Source organism: Olea europaea, chromosome 12, assembly GCF_002742605.1.
Source record: "Olea europaea var. sylvestris chromosome 12, O_europaea_v1, whole genome shotgun sequence".
NCBI classification, from domain to species: Eukaryota; Viridiplantae; Streptophyta; class Magnoliopsida; order Lamiales; family Oleaceae; genus Olea; species Olea europaea.
In genome coordinates this window covers 822,084-845,050 of record NC_036248.1, presented here as the reverse complement: position 1 = coordinate 845,050, position 22,967 = coordinate 822,084, and the positions used below count along the sequence as shown (strand labels likewise).

At 33.6% G+C, this 22,967-nt stretch overlaps 1 protein-coding gene and 1 pseudogene across 4 annotated transcripts; one reads left to right on the top strand and one right to left on the bottom strand.

Annotated features, from left to right (window-relative positions):
• The first annotated feature begins 3,427 nt into the window (after nt 1-3,427).
• Nucleotides 3,428-13,140, top strand: LOC111405069 (exportin-T-like). 4 transcript variants are annotated; one of them, XM_023033765.1, is made up of 15 exons: nt 3,428-5,675; nt 5,920-6,009; nt 6,094-6,183; nt 6,362-6,466; nt 7,064-7,123; nt 7,327-7,389; nt 7,460-7,555; nt 8,150-8,314; nt 8,747-8,920; nt 9,038-9,103; nt 9,175-9,273; nt 9,663-9,804; nt 10,729-10,903; nt 10,996-11,042; nt 12,969-13,140. In XM_023033765.1, exons 1-12 carry the CDS (start codon nt 3,945-3,947, stop codon nt 9,702-9,704), a joined length of 2,781 nt encoding a protein of 926 aa, XP_022889533.1. In that variant the 5' UTR covers nt 3,428-3,944; the 3' UTR covers nt 9,705-9,804; nt 10,729-10,903; nt 10,996-11,042; nt 12,969-13,140. The 4 variants fall into 4 exon arrangements, with proteins under 4 accessions (XP_022889533.1, XP_022889534.1, XP_022889531.1 ...); XM_023033763.1 differs by having other exon boundaries at nt 3,429-5,675; nt 9,658-9,804; XM_023033764.1 differs by lacking the exon at nt 12,969-13,140 and having other exon boundaries at nt 3,429-3,738; nt 3,886-5,675; nt 9,658-9,804; nt 10,996-11,578.
• Nucleotides 13,141-13,368: 228 nt separating this feature from the next.
• LOC111405070 lies at nt 13,369-15,487 on the bottom strand (annotated as a pseudogene).
• Between the last annotated feature and the right edge of the window lie 7,480 nt (nt 15,488-22,967).

Here is a 22,967-nt window from a genome sequence, read left to right as displayed (position 1 = left end):
TGCTTCCGTGTGATTGCCACGTATGTTTAAAATAAAGCATCAGTGGCGAGGCGTAACAATTGATTTCTGTTCTTAGATAAATTTGAACAATAATTGAATGAGATAAAATAGAAAGATCCTTATTTCAACACTCATACTTGGTTTTTTTATCTCCTCATCCGTCTTCCGTAGGTGGATGAAAACACTTAAAATCCTTCATAAAATTCACAAGTGGAAGAGACATAGGATCGAATTTGTTGTAAGCAATTCTTCACAAACCAAAATAATTAGGTTTATTACCTCATAGTTGCTCTTCATGTCCAAAATACACGATGATGTCTATTTATCACTCAAGTACAAGTATCCAATAGGGGTGAACGTGGTTTGATTTGGACAGTTTGTGTTATATTTTCAACTCAAACAATTTATTGTGATTTGAAGTTTTTTCAAACCAAACCAAACCAAACCATTTAATTTTTTGAACCAAACCAAAGTAAACAATAATTTGCGGTTTGATTCGATTTTAATTCGCAACTTACCTATCGACATTATAGTAATTTTAACATAAGTTAACATATAAGTTTAAACGAGAATTAATAATGTTAAATGTTAAATTACATTTATATTTATCGTGAAATCCATGAATAAATTACTGTCAAATCTGGTTGCTAAAAGATGTTAATAGATCAAATACAACTTTCTTCTTTTTTTCTTTATCTTTCCTTGTTAGACGTTCATATTATCATGTAGCGGTTGGTAAAGGTAAAGCCACATTTTGCTATTATTGTTTGGTTAAAACTCATTTTATCTTGCTAGTGAGATGTTAAATAAGAATTGAACATGATATGTTTAGATGTACAAAGATTGATAGAGTTTGGGCTTATTAGGAATTGAGAAATTTCATTCTCTAACTACTTTGTGAAAGTAAAGGTAGTAGTATTAGTTAAGGAACTTTATCATTCTCACACAATTGATACGTTCTATCATTCGTTATTTCCAAACCACAAATAAATTCATTAGTCATCTAAGTACACAAACAGTTATTTTTCTATTTAAACCACAATTCACAAGTGTATAATAAGTTAAAAAAACAACAAATACAAGAAAGAACAACAAAAAAATAGCTTAAATGAGAATTTAGATTTACTAAGAGAAAAGAGAAAAAGAGGCGATTCATGCAGGAATTAGCAAACTAATAGGCAAGAGGCAATTAGCGATTCGTTCAGCAATGGTAGACAAGCGTAAAATATTTTCGGAAATGAGAGTTTATGTTAGGATTTTTGAAGTTTTGGACATGATTTATTGACGTAATTTTGTTGAATTATAATTTGGATTGTCAAAAATATATATATATTTTTTCATTTAATATGATTTGAGAATAATTTTAATTTAATTTAGATATTGGTTGAGAATAGGTGTTGTGAACTTGTTAAACCATGGGCCAATAATGATGAACCTAATTTACTTTCTATGCTTATTTCAATGGGTTGGTTGCAATTTGTATAACTAAATTGGTATTTTTTTCCCGAAAAATGAAAATTGTAACATTTATATGTTAATGAAATTAATGTTTTAATTAAAAATTATAAAAATAGTTCAGTTCGATTTGTGCTTTTTTGAAAATCAAAACCCAAACCAAACTATTTTGAAACGGTTAATTCAACTTGAGTGGAGAAAAAATAGCGATTCCACGTAAACCCGAACCAATGATTTCAATTCAGTTTGCAATTTTCACAATTTTTTTTGTGCAGACTTAGTTTTCACCCACAAGTGTTTGGGTACAATCTAGAATGAAATAATATGGTTATACGTTTAGTAATACTTTTGGGCTTTCAGCTAACACTTAAGAGCATCATTCTCCAAATAATTTTGGATATCTAATTATATGTTCGGCAAGATATAACAAAAACTTATTATTTTTAAATATATTGAATCCCTATTTGAAGAGGATTAAATTTTGATTTTTAAATTTATTGAGTCCCTGTTTGGTGGGGATTAAAATAAACCAATTGAAATACAATTGTGCATAGTTCAGTGTCCATTGAAATACAATTTTAAGTTCAGTTACTAAGTAGTAACAATTTTTTTCCTTAAATAAACTTTTGTTAAAGAAAAAATCAAAGACAAATGAAGGAAAAAAGAGAAATATGAAAATCAGAGGTCTATAAATCAAGGAAATAGAACTTTTCAAAATTGGGTATCAAGAATTTTTACGAGTGATTGAATTTTGCCTGTGGGTATCTCATTTTTCCACCAAAAAGAAAAAAAGATTTTTCAAAGAAAGATTGATTTTTTGGAAGTGGTGATTGAGATTCCTACAAAAGATATTTTTTAAAATTTTGATCATAGATTTCTATAAAAGATAGAATTATTTGTTCACTTCGAAACGAAATTGGATTGTGAAATTAAGCAAGTGAGAATTCTTCAAAGGAATGGATATTTGAAAGAGAGCTCCAAATGGAAAAAAATTGGATTTTTTTTTTCATAAATTTGTGATTCTCAATTCAGAAAAATTATATTTTTACCCGATTTACATGTCTCAGACTTTGGGTTTCCTATTTTTTCCTTCATTTTCTTTAGTTTTTTCTTTTAAATAAATTGATTTGAGGGAAGAAAATTTTTTTACTTCTTAATAATTGAATTAAAATTATACCAATTATTACTACTTAATATTTGAATTTAAAATTGTATTTTAATGGTCATTGAACCATGTAGTGTGTTATCTATTCATCGCTCAAGTCAATGTCGTTTGTTGAATCTAACGGATATTTCCATTGATGCCATTGAGATATATTTTTAAATTTAATTAGTCCATGTTTGAGCCACATTTTAGGAAAAATGCATTATTCATGTCAAATCAATGTGAAATGTGTTGTTAAAAAATAAGGAAAAATTTTATATTTGCCTATAATATTATTTTATTGAAAAATATGTGGTTGAAATGATATCAAATTACTGTTGAAAAATATATTTTTTTGAAATTAATGTGGCTCAGCCCTTACTAAGTACCAGCATTTGATATAATAACTTCCATTTAGCCTCATTTTTTTTCAATCTTTAATGTATGGAATAATATTTTTTTGAAGAATGTGTGGTTAAAAAGTATGAAAAATTTTCAATTTATGTGTAATATTATTTTATGAAAAATTGTATGATTAAAAATAAGAGTGAGAAGGAAAATTTGAAAGAAAAAGGGAAAATTCCATTTGTATATAATATGGGTATCAAATAGTGTCTCCTCTCGCACAGTGTATGGCGAGATCCATGTGAATTTAAAAATATTGACTCCTGACTCTCATCTTTATTGTGAATAATACGTAAAAGATTCAATAAAAGAATTTGATATGTGTAGTATTGTCCAAGAAAAAGAGGGCAAAGAGGGGCATAGTTTAGGCACAATTCAAATAATTAACCCGTTTTGTTTCCATAAAAGTTTGAATAAAATAAAATAAAAATTGCTTGGGGGATGGGATGGATGACATAGGTTGGAGTGGCTGGGGGCGGGCGGTGTGTATAAAACGTGAGTTCTTTGCCCAGCCTCCGTCTTCTCCTCCTCTTCACACACATCCAGTTGCAGGCGCCCGAACTCTCTCAGATATACGAAACACAGACGCACCCATATATATTAATAAAACTTATTGGGTGACTCCAAGGTTTGAGGGGGGTTTTTTTTTTTTTAATTAATTTCTGGATTCATCCTAAAACCCTAGCTTTATTCACCAATAGCTTTATTCTTCAATCAAATTTTTAGGTATTCAGGTAAGCAGCCTTAACAAATCCTGCTGTTTAATCAAATTGTTTTGAATTCATCAATCCTCCAATCACTTTAAATTCCGTTAAACTAATGCAGAAGGCAAGGATTTTTCTTTTTGAAATTGCTCATTTTTTCATTCAAATTTATTGCAGTGGGAGTAAATTTGGCGAGTTTTTTTAGTTAATTAGGGTTTTGGGATTTCGTAGTAATAATGGATGATCTTGAAAAGGCGATTTTAATATGCTTTGATGAATCTGGGACTGTAGATTCAGAACTGAAATCAAAGGCAGCGACTTTTATTCAGCAAATTAAAGAGACTCTATCCATTCCTTCCATATGTATAGAGAAGCTCTGTTTTTCTAAGTTAGTTCAAGTCCAATTCTGGTGTTTGCAATGCCTCCACGAGGCCCTTCGCGACAAATACTCATCAATGGGTCTAGAGGAGAAGTCCTTTATTCGGAAATCCATATTTTCAATGGCTTGTTGCGAGGCTGTTAATGTTAATGACCACAACTCTGTTCTGGTTTTGGAGGGCCAGGCATTTATAAAGAACAAGCTTGCTCAGGTTGTTGTGACATTAATATATTTTGAGTACCCATCAATTTGGCCTTCTGTTTTTATTGATTTCTTGCCAAATTTGAGTAAAGGCCGGGTGGTTATCGATATGTTTTGTCGGATTTTGAATGCGTTGGATGATGAAGTAATCAGCTTAGACTATCCACGAAATGGGGATGAGATGGCTGTGGCGGGGAGGATTAAGGATGCAATGAGGGCACAATGCGTGCCTCAGATTGTAAGGGCATGGTATGACGTTGTGTTGATGTACCGGAATTCGGACCCGGAGTTGTGTACTGGTGTTTTAGATTCTATGAGGAGGTACATATCATGGATTGACATTAGCTTGATTGTGAACGAATCATTTACTAGTTTGTTTTTTGAATTGATGTTGGTGGATGGGTTTCCAGATCAGCTTCGGGCTGCTGCTGCCAGTGTTCTTCTTGCAGCGGTCTCTAAGCGGATGGATTCAAAGTCAAAACTTGCCCTTTTAAAGAGTCTTCATATAAGAAGGGCTTTTGGATTGGTAGCAGGGGATAGTGACTCTGAGTTGGTTTCTGGCGTGGCTTCTTTGCTTACTGGCTATGCTGCTGAGGCTTTGGAATGTTCCAAGCGTTTGAGCCCCAGTGACGGTAAAGAGATTTCATTGGAGCTGTTGAATGAGGTTTTGCCGTCGGTTTTTTATGTAATGCAGAGCTGTGAAGTTGATGCAACGTTCAGCATTGTTCAGTTTCTTTCTGGTTATGTTAATACAATGAAAAGTCTTTCCATGCTGACAGAAACACAGCTACTTCATGTGCGACAGATATTAGAAGTGATTCGAGTGCAGATTCAGTTTGATCCTATCTACCGCAATAATCTTGATGTGTTGGACAAGATCGGGAGAGAAGAAGAAGATAGGATGGTGGAGTTTAGGAAAGATTTATTTGTATTGCTTCGCAGTGTAGGTTGTGTAGCACCTGACATGACTCAGATTTTTATCAGGAACTCATTAGCAAGTGCTGCTGCATCATCAGAGGATAGAAATGTTGAAGTGGTAGAAGCTGCACTTTCCTTATTTTATGCTCTTGGAGAATCAATAAGTGATGATATGATGAGGACTGCAAGTGGTCAATTGGGAGAGCTGGTTCTGATGCTTTTATCAACGAGATTTCCTTGTCATTCCAATAGGATTGTGGCACTTGTTTTCCTGGAAACGATAACAAGATATATGAAGTTTGTGCAGGAGAACACTCAATATATTCCTGTAGCCCTGGGTGCCTTTCTTGACGAAAGAGGTATACACCATTCAAATGTCAATGTGAGTCGAAGGGCAAGTTATCTTTTCATGAGAGTTGTCAAATTGCTCAAAGCAAAGCTTGTTCCTTATATAGAGACAATCTTGCAGGTATTAAACTGTTCATTTCATTTTTGCCATCTTCATTGGTTATTTGTTTTAGAGGGCCTCATGGGTTGTAAAAAAGTTGGTTTCAATTGGACTTTTAAGTGGATGTCGAGCAGAGTGCTGAGAAAAATGATTTATATACTAGCAGCTTTTTGTTGTTGTTTTAGATGCTGGAAAATTTGAGTAATTGCCACACCTTGTTATTCTCTTTTTCCTTATCGAGCTTGACATTTCCTTGGATTTCCAGAGTCTACAAGATACAGTTGCACAGTTTACTAGAATGGATGGTTCATCAAAAACACAATCGGGATCTGAAGATGGTAGTCACATTTTTGAGGTATATGCTATACCAGTAATTTATTTTTGCAGGTTTATATTATTGATGTCTGATCCAAGGCGAGTTGTTGTCATTACTTTACAGGCAATTGGGTTATTAATTGGAATGGAAGATGTACCACTTGAAAAGCAATCTGACTACCTAGCTGCCTTGCTTACTCCTCTCTGTCAGCAGGTCAAGTTTGATTGCTTGTTATGAAAACGTGTTTATTAGGCTACCCGTGCAGGCCCTCTTTTTATCAATTTGTAATGTTGACACTTAATTTATCTAGATATCATATATTCTCATCTATTTTAAACTGATTTCTTGTTACTCAACACTTAGTTAATCAAAAATCAAAATGCTTTGGCAGGTTGAATTTGCCCTCTTAAATGCTCAAACTCAGATTCCCGATGAATCTGCGACAAATATAGCAAAGATCCAGCAAATAATTATGGCCATTAATGCCCTCAGCAAGGTCTTTCTTGACCTTTCAAATTTCTTGTTTCTTATATATACCAGTTGCTTTAATTTCATTTATTATTATTACTACTACTTCTACTACTACTACTATTATTATTATTATTATCTATTTATTTATTTATTTATTTGTTTTTTGAATATGTCGCTTTTCTGTAGTATCTTTGATAAGAAAGGAAACAAAATTTTATTGTCTCATTGTAAGCCCCCGTTTGGCCCCCATTAATTTTTATTCTATTACATTTCATTTTTCTCTCTCCTATTTTCAACCATACAATCTTCCATAAAATAATATTACACGTAAATCGAAAACTTTTCCTTCTTTTTCAACCACTCATTTTTCAAAAAAAAAACTATTCCACCCATTAATTTTCCATGTAATGGGGGCCAAACAGGGGCTAAATGTGATATGGAGAAAGGATGGCATCTTTTTTATAATTGTTAATCTTTCTTTAATGGGTGAAAATTTAAGCTGCATCTAATTTACGAGTTTGACATGACATTATTTTGTCAAGTTTTTGAATCTGCTTGGACAAGTTTTCATAATTTTTGCATAAATTTGTATTCTAATGAGTATGGTGCATGTTTGATTCAGGGCTTCAGTGAGCGTCTTGTAACTGCCAGTCGCCCTGCTATTGGTCTCATGTTCAAACAGGTCGGTGGAAAGCTTCACTGTCCATGTCTTTTTGTATCCAAACTAACTAGTGCGTGATTTAATCTGCATTCTGATTATTCTATGCTGACCTCGTACAAGGGCCTCATAGAACTTTGGGGCTCTATGAGCAGATTTTTGTTTAGACGTAAGGATGTTTGTTTTATCTTTTCTGTGTTTTAATAGGTTCTTTTATAAATATTCAGACATTAGATGTTCTCCTACAACTACTAGTTGTCTTTCCGAAGATAGTACCACTACGGTGTAAGGTATGCTTTTGAGCTTTCTTCATTAATGCTGTGTGATAAGCTCCTCAGCTAATCGGACCTCCTTTGTTAGGTCACTTCATTTATTCACCGTATGGTGGATACCTTGGGAGCATCAGTGTTCCCATATCTTCCCAAGGCACTGGAGCAGTTGCTAGCAGAAAGTGAGGTATAAATATCTGCCGTTTTTTTCTTCTTCTTTTTTATAGTTTGTTTTCATCAAAACTGTAATATAAATCGTTGCCTCCTTCCATATTTTGTTAAATTACCAAGATAACTTTTGTACCAGCTAACAATGTCCTGACAATATGTTTGATTTTTCAATCTTGACCTCTAAAAATCTCTGTTCTTGATGACATGTTCTGCGATTATTTTTTCCTCCTTGTACATTTTACAACTTGTGTAAGATCTTGTTAAAATTTCTACCAATGGTCGAAACTGGAATGTGCTTTCTGACTGTAACAAATATTACATCAATAAGGACATGGGTACATGCTCTCGTCATACTTATGGTGCTATATTATGTATTTTCTTATCTATAGAAGTTTTGATTTCTTATGATGGTGGGTAAGGGGAAAGCGTTCAGAATTGGATGCCTATGATTTGTATTTACTTATTGATTTCCTTTATCAAAGTTATGAAAATTTAAGGGAAGTATGAATTGTTGTGATCATTGATTAGCGATTTGTCTTTCTCCTTCCATCTGCTTTTACAACGTAGATGGTAATAATTAGAGCTTTGACCATCATATTGCCATATGCAGTCAAAGGAACTGGTGGGTTTTTTGGTACTTCTTAACCAGCTCATCTGCAAATTCAACACTGGAGTCTATGACATATTGGAGGAAGTGTACCCTGTTATTGCTGGTAGGCTGTTTAGTATTCTCCCAAGAGGTGATATTCCATCAGGACCTGGTGGCAGTACTGAGGTATGTTAACTTGTTGAGTAGTGAGGTGACCGTGTGGAGGCATTCTAGTTTTCATGATTTTGTTACTAGTATTGATGCAATAAGCATTTCTGACCTTGTCACTTCTCTTTGGTGCTAAAAAGATCGTTTCAGTTACCTTAGCATGGAAGTGATTTCTACTTACAAGCATACAGTGCAACACATGCTAGTAATCAATAGCATAGATGTTGCCATAAAACATTTTATTATACAATGTCAACATGGATATCTAAACTAAAGGATCTCTGTTACGATTTTTTTTGGATACAAGGGGAAATAGGATGTTGCTGCAAGCACGAAGCATTTAACGTTATACACTTATATTTGAACTTAAAGAGAATTCGTTTTCGAACACTTGTTTCAGTTCAGATGATGACGAGTTGACTTGTGTCATTTTGATTTCTTTTCTTTCAGGAAATCCGCGAGCTGCAAGAGCTTCAGCGAACATTTTACACATTTCTTCATGTGATTGCTACTCATGATCTATCACCAATTTTCCTTTCCCCAAGAGGTCAGGGTTACTTGGATCCAATGATGCAATTGCTGTTATATGCATCTTGTTATCATAATGGTATCGCTGTACGGAAGGTGTGTACCACTACTTTCTTACTGCAGAAGTGCTTACAACCATTAATGTGCTTCAGAATCCTTAGAATATATGTTGGTGTACGATCAATCCAACCTCTTCTGTGTTTTTTCTTTCAGGCATGTGTACAGATAATAATAAGGCTAATTAAAGATTGGTGTACCAGGCCTTATAGTGAAGAAAAGGTATCTACTCTTTAAACTCAATAATTGTAGTGATAATTTCTTCAGAATAGTAAAGGGAGACTGTTTTCCAGGTTCCTGGTTTTCGAAGTTTTGTCGTTGAGGTGTTTGCAACCAATTGTTGTCTCTACAGTGTGCTTGACAAGTCCTTTGATTTTCGTGATGCAAACACTGTAAGTCTTGCCAACGTTTTAAATAACAATATGCAAGTGTATGTTGTTGGGATTTCCATGTTCATAATCTTCCTTGACCTGAAAAGATCAAGTTCTTGGCTTGTATTTGTATGTAGAATATATATATATCTGTATACATATACAATATGTATATGTACATTATATTTACATGTATATGTATACGTATATATATGTACATATACGTATATGTATATGTATATATTTTTTTCCCACCTTGGATTTGTTGTTTGTGATGACACTGTTTGGCATTGCTGGTGAACAATTTATATTTCTACCAAAGTGGTTGCTTTTTTACAATATCTTTTTTGTTTTTTATGCTAGGCTAAATAAATTCCCATTCTTTATTTGGGGTTTTTATGGCAGCTTAGCTTGTTCGGAGAAATAGTGCTAGCTCAGAAGGTCATGTATGAGAAATTTGGCAATGATTTTCTTCATCATTTTGTATCAAAAGGTTTCTCCAATGCGCATTGCCATCAAGACTTTGTAGAACAGTATTGTCAGAAGCTGCAGGTATATGTTGCTTTTAGCAACAGTAATTTAAACTTGCAATTGAATTTCGCATATGACATGTTTCGTATATAAAAATGTTTTAAGGTAGTAGCTGATCCAGGTTACATACAACTGATAATGATCCTGAGACCATCGACATGAAACATTTTTGTTGGCTTGTAAATGGAGACTGAATACAAAGTTGTAGAATTAGTTAACTGGATGGTCATCTAAACTTTTGCAGCTCGTTTATTTCTGCTGGAGCTCAGCTGATCAATATATATGTGCGACCCTTTTCTTTTTTTGTTTTCTATTTGACTTTTATATGGGTGGGGGGCAGAAGTGGCAGGCAGTAGCTTCTGTCTCTGCGTGCAGTGGGATTTTGTGGCATAACCCTGGGTGCCTGGTGCCATTGCTTGCATTGAGGTTTGGTTACTAAGCATTGGCTTTTCAAGCTCTAAAATTTTGAGATTGCTCAACTACAAACCTGAAATCACAGGGACACAGGTTTTGAAATTTGTTGAAAAATGTTAATATCAATGTGTGTGTGTGTGTTTTCCTTTTAAAATTAAGAGGGTATTTGACGGGGATTAAAATTGGATTTTTTAGTAGATTGTGATAGAAGTTTTTGAAATGTATGTTTTAAAAATTGTGGGACCCATAAAAAAGTGTTTAATATTGATTGTTTGACTTTAAATTAGATTTTAATCCAAACCAAACAGGCTCTAAGCGTACACATAATTACTTCGACTATTGAATGTAGTATACGCAAGAAACTTGATCGCTAGATGAATAATTCTAGCTGCCAAGCTGGATTTCCTTTCAAATCAAGTACATTTGTCTGGTCTTGTGATATAATCTTTTATGCAATGCATGGTTCTAATTCTGCTTTATTTAATATACTATCTCATTTCACCTTATATATCTCAATCTTTTCATTCTCAGGGTAATGACATCAAGGCTCTGAAATCTTTTTACCAGTATCTTATTGAACATTTGAGACACCAACAAAATGGCAGCTTGGTTGCTAGATAACATGTCATAATACACACCAATAATTATATTTGCTAAATGCTTAATGCCTTTACCAGTTGAGCTGCTCCATTTTTTTCAACAATAGGTTTGTACTCCCAAAGCATTTTATTATCAAATTTTACTTCCCCTTTGGATTTCAATTGTGAGAGTTGCATTTATTTCATGAATTTTTTGCAGGGTTCTTTTCTGTAAATACCGTTCATTTGGCTATGATAGACACAAAGGTATGGCCATAAACAATGTTCTTCTTGGCACAAGTTTTATGTCCTACATAATTTGATACTTCTTGAGTGCTAACGTGTTCCTATTGCATTGGCACGGGAGATGTAAATTTGTGAAAGTGGTTCATATGAAATGCTATATTATTACTCAGTTTTGGTGCTGAGCATTTCACTAAAGCTTTGGCAAGGGCGGTTCTGCATAAACCGAATTTTGTTTATTGGGATTACTTTACTCTTCATTGTGTGATCTACCAACAAAGTTTTCTAGTTCCTTTCTGAGGGAAACAAATGAAGTTATTACTTCTCGGGGTTCTACTAAAGACTGATTCTGTTTTTAGTTTTGCCATAAGAAAAAGGAGGGGAATTTTCTCTGTTTCTTTCTTCATCCTCTTCTTGAAATGCAGTTTTATTCTTTAGATTTTTTCTACTTTTTATATATGGGTTGATTCTTTAGCTTTTAGTTTGTTGAATTTATGAATGCTATAATGAAGAGAAGGATCGTGCAGTTGTACAGTGAATATGATTTTGATTTCATTGTCTTTTCTAATTTTGCTTCAATTAATATTGTATACCACATGCCATTAGGGTACTGCTGTTTTGCCATTTTTCACCACCATTGATGAAGCAATATACATAGATATAGAAGTCTGAATATTAATGGACTAGTTGTCTCTTCCAATTGTTTGGGCTGTGGGATATTTTTGTGGACAAAATTGTTCTTCTCCAAATTATCCTGTTCAAAGGAGTTTTGTTGTGTGGTGTGATGTTTGTTGATGTACCAACCTTGACTTCACACACGTGAGTTTTAACTATACACCATGAAATCTACAATTTTTCAATTGCATGTTTTGGGCTTGTTTGACTCATATTCTTTCAAAAAAATATATTCTTAAACATTGATTTGACATAATTTCAATCACATATTTAAAATAATATTACATGTAAATCCAAAACTTTTCCTTATTTTTTAACACATATTTTCCATCAATACACTATTTAAAAATGCATTCTTATGAAACAAGGGCTTCATCTACTTCTATTATTAAATTTTGATTTTTAGCTATATCATACAGGGATTTAGTTTGTTTCATGTTTTTCGATTAATCTTAGTATTACAAAGTAGTTTAGTAATACTTTGGATTTATATAAAAATAATTTATGCAAGAGATATTGTTTTGTTAGTTCGAAATCTGTATATTATTGCTAACCGTTTGTCAAGTTGCCATTTAATAAAAAGGGTTTTCCCGCCTACAATATTTTGAAAACAAAGGGAATGTTGATAATAATGTAAAGGAAATCCTATATATATATATATATATATATATATATATGATGTAAAGAAAATGATGTACAAATGACAAAATTCTATTGCTAAAGCATTCATCATGGTTAGCCGTTCTAGTCAATATCATGGGTCTCGGAAAGGGAGTTGTGGGAGTTTGACGGAAAATAGGGTTTTTTGGGTCTTCGTTATGTGGTGTAATTGTCACCATATGTCATGAGACATGCATACCCTAAGGATTGAAGTAGTATGGCAGAAACCTTTTTACACCTGGGACTTGGGAGGGCTGCTAAGGTTATAAATTATTAAGAAAGAATATAATGTCGTACTCTCAAGCACAAGCACATTATAATATCAGTTTTGTTACATGTACATCTTGGTTGACACAGTTTTGTCATTGATTTTTAACAATACATGAAACAATCTTTTACACATCATGAAACTTCAACCACGATGTACAAATGGAATGTACAAGTAGCTTAATTTTTATGATATTGTGTATCAGACATGCACAAAGAAATAGTTCTCCAAGAAAGGTTACATTTGATCTCGTGAGTTAGATTATCCAGGGCATTACGTTACTGCTAAATGCATGTCAATAATTGGTTGAAACTGAGTACGTACATTTGTTTGCTGACCATTCACAGCACGTCCCGACGTTTTCAGATGAGGGGACAACTTATGATAAAGGCTGAGGTTGAAGATATTCTGCATGTATTTGTTTAGTCTTCACACAAATTAACTATGTATACAAGTCGTATGGTATTGTGCAAATTGTAATTTTTTACTATGGTATATTGAGTGTTATAAATTTCTTTATATTTGTACGTTAAAAATAGAGCATGAAGTTGAACGACTATTTTGGGACAAGGCCTAGAGTGTTTTCATCACTTAGCTGATGCATACGAATAATGCGCCCAGACAAATCACTTGCACACTAGTGTTTAAGCTTAAAACGATGTAGCAGGGCACTAGCCCAGAAATATGTACTCTGTAAATTACTTGCACGCTACAGCTTTTCTCTCAATTCTCTCTCAATTTCACTCATCGCACAAATACATCGGCTCAGCTAGTATACATTTTTTTGTAATGTACATCCAATGTGTCTTTTTTCTAGACCATTCTTGGCTGGTTTGGAGGAGAAGAATTGCCAACAAGTATCCCGATTTTTCTCTCAAGTCAGTGGTGACTTTAGTAATTATTCATAAACGAAACTATGGACAAGCCATATTACTTGTATTTGACAGCAACACGAAAGAAAAAGAAATTGAAATCTTATTGCCAATATTTATATAAAATAAAGATTGAGTGGCAGACGAGGTTCAACCACAGCAGCAAGAGGGAATTTTCTTGGAGTGGACAGCCCAAATATTTCCTCCATGTTGAGATTTTCAGGTGTCATATCATCAGCTAATCTCCATTTAAATCCGTGCAAAAGATTAGCCAAACTTGCCTGAATCACCTTCAGTCCCAAACTGTATCCTGGACACATTCTGCGCCCTGCACCAAATGGTAAAAGCTCAAAATCGTGGCCTTTTACATCAATATCCTTCCCAATAAATCTCTCTGGACAAAATTCATTTGGTTTCTCCCACAGTTCAGGGTCTCTTCCAATAGTCCATATGTTTACGAGCACTCTGGTTCCTTTCTGAACGTCGTATCCAGCGACTTTGCAGTCTTTTCGGGATAGCCGTGGCACCAGCATTGGTGCCACAGGGTGCAGCCGCATGGTTTCTTTGACGATGGACTCTATGTAAGGTAAGCTTGGTATGTCCTCCTCTTGTACCCACCTGTTCTGGCCTATAACCCGATCAAGCTCTTCGGTTGCCTTGTTGAATATCTCGGGCTTCTTTAGGAGCTCTGATATGGCCCATTCGACAGTCACTGCCGAGCTCTCCGTCCCTCCAACAAGCAAATCCTAAAGATCATCAAGTTTTACATTTGTTACAAAGGAAAAAGAAGTAACTTATACGAAACCTGAAAATTGAATTCCTATACCTGAGTAAATGCCTTGACTCCATGCCTTTCAAGCTTGACTTCAAGATTGGGGTCATCTGCTAGTTCCAATAGAACATCAACCATGTCTTTGCTGACATAACTTTGTGTTGCTTCTCTCTTGGCGTTGTGCTCATCAAGAACATGCTCCAAAAACCTGTCGAATTTCTTGCTTAGGATCTTCATCCTCTTAATATATCCTTGCAGGTCCAAGAAATCAATATAAGGTATTGAATCACCAAAGTTGATCCAACATCTTCTTGAACTCCTCAGGTGACACAATTGAGTTATCAGATTCATCCAAGTATCTCTTCCCCAAAACCATTCTACTAATCACATTCAAACTAACTGTCGAAAGGTAGTCTTTCAACAAAATGGGCTTTCCTGAAGATTTGAAAAGCTCCTTGATAAGAGAGTTCATTTCCTCTACACGAATATACTCGTACGATTCAAGCCTTCTTGCACTAAACAACTCCGTTACACACATCTTGCGCGCCTGTCGCCAGTATGGTCCATAAGGGGACCAAGTGATGTTGGAGCAATTATAAGTCGTGTGTTTTCCAGCAGCCGTTTTAGGCCTAGACACGAAAGTTACATCCATGGTTTTAAGGAAAATCTTGGCCATCTCGACCGAGGAGCCGACAACGACCGGGAATGAGCCGAATTGGAGATGCATTAAGGGACCATATTTCTGAGAGAGTTGGTGGAGAGACTGATGAGGAAGTGATCCTATGAGGTTCAAATTTCCAATAATAGGCCAGTTTTGGACCAGGTGGTAAATTCAGTTTCTTCTTGCGAAGATTTCTTGAAAAGAGAGAGAGCGAAAATACTTAGCCATACTGCTGTATATGCAGTCCAAGTAATATGGCCTTCCATTTGTATGATTTGTGGTTTAAAAGTGATGAAGTTTGATGAATGGTGTAGGGCTATTTATAGTTGAGTGGGCTATGATTTAATCAACTACTCAGAAATGTTGTGGGTGTTTCTTCGAAAATAGATCAACTATCATTTAAATTACCAGGCAGAGACTTCTCTGGCATAAGATCTATGTGTCAGAGGATGGAATTGTCCATATAAGCGTTAAAAATAAAGAAAAAATACAAACAAAAATAAAGGAAAGGAAATGAGGCGTTGGCTTGGGTGAAAGTGGGATATCAGGTCGGGGCTTAGGTTACAATGGACATCAATATTTGTTGAAGTGAGAATTACCAGAATATTTCAAAGTCGAAAGATAAATATTTTTTTGGATGATACCAACGTGTTTTGTTCTATAATACAGATTCCTTTACTAGCCAGGTTCAGTACCACGAATTATGTGCATAATGTTGTTAACATGAATGGACGAATCAACAATACAAAGACAAACGCGAGAGTGAAGTTTCATGGGAATTTCTTTTTATTTTCGAGTGAATTACCCAAATGGTCATTGTACTTTGCAAAAAGTTTCTAAAGGGTTACTGAACTTTAAAAATCACGCAATTCATCATCGAACTTTGCAAAAAGTTTTCACGAGATTACTGAATTTTATAAGTCACCTAATTTATCACCGAACTTTGCAAAATGTTTCCCAAGGATCACTATTCAGCGATGAATTGGATGATTTTTAAAGTTTAGTGATCCCGTGAAATTTTTTTACAAAATTCAATGACCATTTGGGTAATTCACTCTTTTATTTTCATATGTTAGTGCTAACAAAAGTAGCATATTGACTTGACTCTACATTCTTTTACTAATTTTCATGGCAATTTCCTAAATATTTCGAGGAAACCAATTGCTTTACTTGACTTATCTTGAGTCAAGCAGTCAGTGGCTCTCTCTTTTCTTAGTTGCCTTGTGCACCGATTTTGGAGATAAGACTATCAATTATGTACCTAAATAATACTTGATACATGGATATTAACATAACTTAGCAAATACTGATTTTGAACTTATGGTGACATACTAAGTCCCTATTTGGTATGGATTAGAATTAAATTTTTAGTAAATTTTAATAGAAATTAATGAAATGTGTGATTGAAAAGTAGTGGGACCCACAAAATATATAGTCGAAATGAGACTTTGACTTAAATTAATATTCCACACTACAAATAATGATCACATAAAATGTATTTATGATGATACTCTCCATCTCCAACCATTTAACCATTTCCATATGGCCCAAACAACGTCACTAAGCTTCTTGCTAAAGTATATTGATTTAGTAGATTAAAAACAGAGTGAACATTGCAAGAAAATAGGCTATGACCTACCTCGTTTTACAAATGATTATGATTTATCAAAACCAATCAGGACGAAGAAAATCTGAGTCGTCATGTATGAGGGCGTACCCAGGATGGAAGTTCAGTGGGGGCGAAACCAAAATACCTTGGGAAAAAAATCTGAAAACCTAAAAAAACCTGGAAAAAAATTGAAAATCTAAAAATTGAGTAAGGGGGACCAACCCCACTAGGCCTTACGTAGGTCCGCCCCTGGTCACGTAATTGTCTGAAATATATATTTCAAGTTGCTCCTACTTTACATGAAAAAACACTTCAAACTTATAAGAACATAATTAAGTTTGAGGTCCATTTTTTTCCAAAATGCATTTTTAATCACATATTATTTTATAAAATAATTTTACACCTAAATCAATTTTTTTCTTATTTTTTAATTATTCATTCTTCAAAAAATCATTATTTCAAAATATATTTTCCTAAAAAATGTGGCCCCATCAAGGCCATGGTGACCAATCACCAATTGGAAGAGCAACACAAAAAGTAGAAACAATGTCACGTGTAAGAATTAACTAATTCTACGGAGACCGATTTATATATGTCGGACAATTTGCTATAATAGCATAGCATTAGTAGCAATATCCCCTGGGATTTATCTCCACATCTAGGGCTAAAGGGGCCCTCGATTTCCAGGGTGCCTAACCGAGTTCGTATCATTTCGTATCAGAGCACAGAATCCGAAATCAAGGTTATATCTTGCTTTTATTTTTTTGTTGAGTCTTTTTATTTTTGTGTTTCGCGATTTCATTGTTCGTTGTGTTCTTGCAATTTTTCAATTATTTGAGTCTTTGATCCATCCAAAAAAAATTGTTATAAAAAAAGAGTAAAAAAAATGTCAAGTTCAAGTCAAAATCAATTCAAAATGTCGGAAAAGTTGATGAGGCGATTTGAGAAGATGCTTGGAGATATAGGAAATAAGTTAGACAGGCTAGATTTGAAATTGAATAAATTTCATAAGGATCAACGTGTTGAGGAGTTCAATGTGAGGAGACGGGAGCCTGGGATGAGAAATTTCGATGCATATGGATATGGTTGTGGCATTGATGAAGATGCATTGGTTGATGTTGAAATACATGAATCGAGGAATAGAAGCGATAGGCATGGAAGAAGGGATACAAGTTATAATAGGAGGGATTGGTGATAAATCGAATTTAGGGAGAAGCCTAGGAGATATTATGGGGATCAGTATCCGAAGGAAAAGAAAACACCTATTGCGAGGTGTGCGGGAAGTATCTCAAGCAAGCGTGTTGGGTTGAATTATAAACAGGAATTGGCGGAGATTCGCGACATTATTAATTCTCAAACTGATCATCCAAAGGAGCGCAAGAGTAAAAGTAAAAATTTTGTGGTGGTTGATGGTGAGGAAAAAGGTGTAGAGCCACGGGAAAGTGAAAAGGAAGCTAAGAGTAAAAATGAGAATGAAGAAGTGGCACGACAAAAGAAAAATGAAGAAGAGTCTTCAGAGGTGAAAGAGGAATCGGAAATGAGCTTAAATGAAGAGAAGCGTGATGTTGAGGGGGCGTTGGAGAAAACTAACATTTCCCTCCCCAACTCTGTTAATTCTGTTTTGCAGGTTACCGAATATTCAAAAGAGGAGACTTCGAGGTCAAAAGAGATCCAAATGGTATCCGAGAGGATTGATTGAAAATAAAGGCTATAACTTGGATCAAGATTCGAGGACGAATCCTTTTGAAGAGGGAGGGTTTGATATGATCTAGAGAATTTTTATTTATGTCCAATTACTTATTTTTGGTAATTTAGATATTTTAGAACTCTATTTTTCGGTTTTACTAGATTTCTAGGTTCTCTAGAAATTATTTCTTTTTAATATTATTCTAGATTATTTAGTATAAATAGGTTGTTTTCTCATTATTGTAAACAAGACTTTTATAATGAATTAATGGAGAATTCTCTTAAGAAGCTTTTGCTTCAAATTATCTTGTTCTTCTTGAACATCGAACTTATCAAGAATTAATTGTTCTTGTGGCGTTCAAAACAATAGGTGCGATTTCAATTAATAATTTGTAATCAAAAGGTCAGTACGTACATGTGATTGTATTGGTTGTTTGGTTCGTGATTATTGAGTCAGATCCACAATTCAGGGTGAAATTCATCGTGTTGCGTAATCAAGAGGTCCTTCATAGCACCGTTCTTATTGGCTTGCTTGGTTCCAATATTGTGGTTGAGTCCAAAACCTTGTTCTTGGCTTTCTTAGGATCTGATGTCAATATCTTGGGAGTTCGATAGCGTCCGTGTTAACTGGGTTCGGATCAGAATTTGTCTTAACCCAAATAGGTAAAATACCAAGTTCTCTGGCCAATAGAATCTCATCCAATATAGCTTTAAGCTTGGCCTCTAAAATTAGACACGAGCCATATGATGACGAAAATCCCCTGTTACCGTAGCTTGTATCGTCCTTAATGATGCTCTCAACCATTCGCAAATTTATCATTGACGTATCCCTCAGTGTTGATCTTGTAAGATTTCACTGGTGGATTACACCACACAACCAAAATAGGTGGTGATGGGGGAGGGAAAGTCATAAAAACACCGAAGAGGGGTGAAAGACTTGAATCCTCTCACAATGCAAGGCTCTAGATTATATTCCTGCGTGAAGAAAAGAGATCATGCGGTAGACTCTCCAGATAATACGTTTGGGCGTTTATGGATCTCCATGTGCTTCGTGTCATTCCTCTCAGTAGAATCTATTATCACATTAGAAGTCTACGTCAACTATGGCAAAGAACTATGTGAATGGAATCCATCATTTTCATTCTTAAAGTCAAGAAATGAGCTGTAGCTGGACTTATCTTGTTGTAATACGTGGTTCATATAAAGTGGAACACGTGTTTATTGGCATGTATAGTGAAAAGCAAATGATACCAAGAAATCAGAGGATCAAAGATGAGGATATGAAGGTATTCCCAAACATTAAAGAGTAACACTATTTAGTACCACTAGTGTACATTACAGTCTATGTAGTACTGAGTGTCACTAAATAAAATGTACAACTAAATGAAATATATAAATTCAACTTTAATTGAACTTATCGTATAATGTCACATACACTGACACTTTAGCACTATTGGTGCTAGATAACATTATTCAACAATGAAAGGTTTAATCCTTCATCTCAAAATGAGGAAATTTGAAAAATTAAAAGGGTGGTTATATTATAACTACAATTTTTATTTGTTACACCACATTTCAATTGTAGTAAAACACTTTAATCTTTGCATATTGTAGCAATTATTTCCTTAACTTTTTTCATCGAATTCTTATATTCAACCTTTCATTAATTAGTACATGATGTCCTTGATGATGATTTATATCAAAATATTTTGTTTTCACGCTTTGAAATGAGGGAAAAATATTTTCAGTACTTTTTATTTATTTATTTTTTAAAATACGATGAAAAATTAAGTTGTTTTACATCATTGTAATGAACTTTTAAACAAAAAATTGTTATCAAATACAAAATATGATAACTAATGAAAATTTTGAGGATAAGAACGACATGAAAATTTGTTAGAGATATAAGTACTATAATGAACACAGATTAAAAAGCTTAAGTGCAATTAAAATATAATGCAAGAAATAAAATTTATGATGTGAATATAATTATTCAATTAAAAAATGGTCCAAATTAGGCGTCGTGAAATGATGTTGTTTGAAAATCCTACAAGAAAGTTTCCCATTAAGTTAGATTTGACACCACGCCTAAATTCCTGCACTTGTTACTTCGCTACATTAATATAGCTATCTTCCATGCCATCGGTATCTAAAGCTTTAGTTAGAGATCATGCAACTAATACTCAAGGACCGATCTCTCAAAAGGCAAAATTCAGACCTTAGGGGACAATATGTTGTTGCCGATTTGAGATTTCACGTTGGATAAGTTTGGATGTCCTTTGACTAGATCAAAGAGGCTTACTGATCAAGGGATTTAGAATAATTAGATTAGTGCCTTGAGGCAATAACTAGTTGACGAAGGTTAGAGTCAAGCTACAAAATACATCATAAGGAAATATCATTATTACACAACAAAAAAAATATGGTTCAGGTGGGCCCCCCTCATGTAAGGGTGTGGACACCATTATGTACCAACCCTTATGTACCGTAAGGGTTTTCCAAAAAATATTCTCATTTATTGTTGGCATCTAAAATTGTGAAATTATACTTTTAGGTTGAAATACTTAAAAGTAGGTGTAGGAGTTTTGGAACTATTTATATATTAGTAGTAAGTACGTGCGTTTCATATCTTATGTATCGTATAAATAATATGAGTAATTTTTTTTAAGTACTATAAATATTTTTGAAAGTAGTTGATGTAATTGATATAGTTAAAGGAAAAATTAAAATTGTTAAAAAGAATATATATGAATAACACTTTTTACGAAATTATGTATATAATATGAAAGGTTAAAAAATTGAAATGTGATATTTTTGTTAGAATGACATTTTTTTGTACACAATATTTTTTTGTCGACATCTTACAACTTTCTTCTTTTTAATATCTATTTTTAGCCTTTTATCAAGACTATTGTTGTTTGCATTTAAACTCCACAAAAAGTGTGATATGTAGTTGCCTATGAGATAATAAATTTTTAGAATTGTATATTCCAATAGTAGACATTGTTTGTCCTTGAGTCTTTGTTAATGGTAATTGTAAGCATAAATGTATTGAAAATTAATTTCTCTTGAATTTGAATGGATATCCTTCACAATTGTTTTCACACACTGTATAGTTGTAACAATCAGGAGAAAAGCATGCCTATTAATCAATGAATATCACAAAGACAAAATATGCAAAATTCAAGTTGAGCAAACAAAGAAATTTTTTGTATTGAATTGGATAACTGAATGCACGTAAGTTTTGCTTGGAAAATAGAGTATTTGAAGAAATTAATAAAAACTAACTATCTAATATAATAAATCATCACATAATTTATACTACTGAAAAGTTTATCATGAACAAAAAATCTATGGTTGGTTGTTGTATCTTATAAAAAATATTGGTCATTGTTTCAATCAAAAGAGACCACATTCGAATTTCCTATCATCATAAAAATAATATAATTTGATTAATAAATTGATAATTAGTTACTAACATGTTACACATCAACAATTACATAGAGAAAGTAAGATTGAAAAGAAAATAATTTATAAACACATACTGAATATGTGATCTATGAGTGATGGATTACGGATGGCAAATTTTTAATTGAGACTTGAAGATTAAAGAAGTTTTTATATAACTTTTCTCATTTATTTCCTTCATTTGGTCTAAAGTGTGTTTGATTGCAAGTAGAAAAATTGCATGGAAAGAAAATATTTTTCAGGTAATTCAATTGCCTGGAAATTATTTACATGAAAAATGTTAATTACAGGTGTTTGATTGACTTAAATTTCAACCTAGAAAATGTTACAAATTTCCAACTTTAGGTATTTGATAGCCATTATTTTCCATGGAAATAGTCATTTTTTCCAATTTTATCTATTTGACAACCACTATTTTCTATGGAAATTGTCACTTTTTCCATGGAAAATATTGGTTTTTTCCATGAAAATTTGCCAATGAATGATCCAAATCTTAAACAAATTATAGACATAAATTCGGCCAAATTCTAATCAATCCTATAGCAGTTAATTTGTGGATAAAAACATGCCAAGATTCGGTACGAAAGATGCATAAACACTGTCGAGATGAAATAATTATCCCTACCAATTCAGATTTCTACCACTTACATATTCTTCTTTGCAATAAAAAATAATAATAAGATAATCAACTCAATAAATAATGATGAAATTTCGTCCAATGTATTACATAAAACGAAAATGAAAAAATTCGAAAAATCTCTATCATAAGAAAATAGCAAATAAAATAAACATAGATGTCATACTTTCACATATGTTTGTTGAATTATCTAAGCAAGTCATCTTAAAATAGTGGAGGCGGATCACGGCCCAGATTCTCAAATACTAAATCACGCATGAATTCTTCATCAGTCAAACTCATAAATACTCTAGTCAGACTCTCATCCGATCAAAATATTTTCATTACTTGCATTATGTCACGCTTTTCTATATTCATGCCTTGTAATTTTTCTAGAATCAACTGTCAATTGATGTGGTTTAGCGTATCTAATGTTGCTTGAGTCTCCATAGCATTAGTAATTTTTTTAGATGATTCGACAATGCTTGATAGGGCAACGAGACACTCATCATTAGGTTGGGTACGTCGACGGCGAACTTTTTTAGTTCCTCCTTCGGCGTTACGCTTAGGAGCGTGAATGGGGCTTGGATCTGTATCCTCATTTTGACCATCAATTTCATGCACATTTTCATCTAAAAATAATAATAAAATAAGAATTTGTT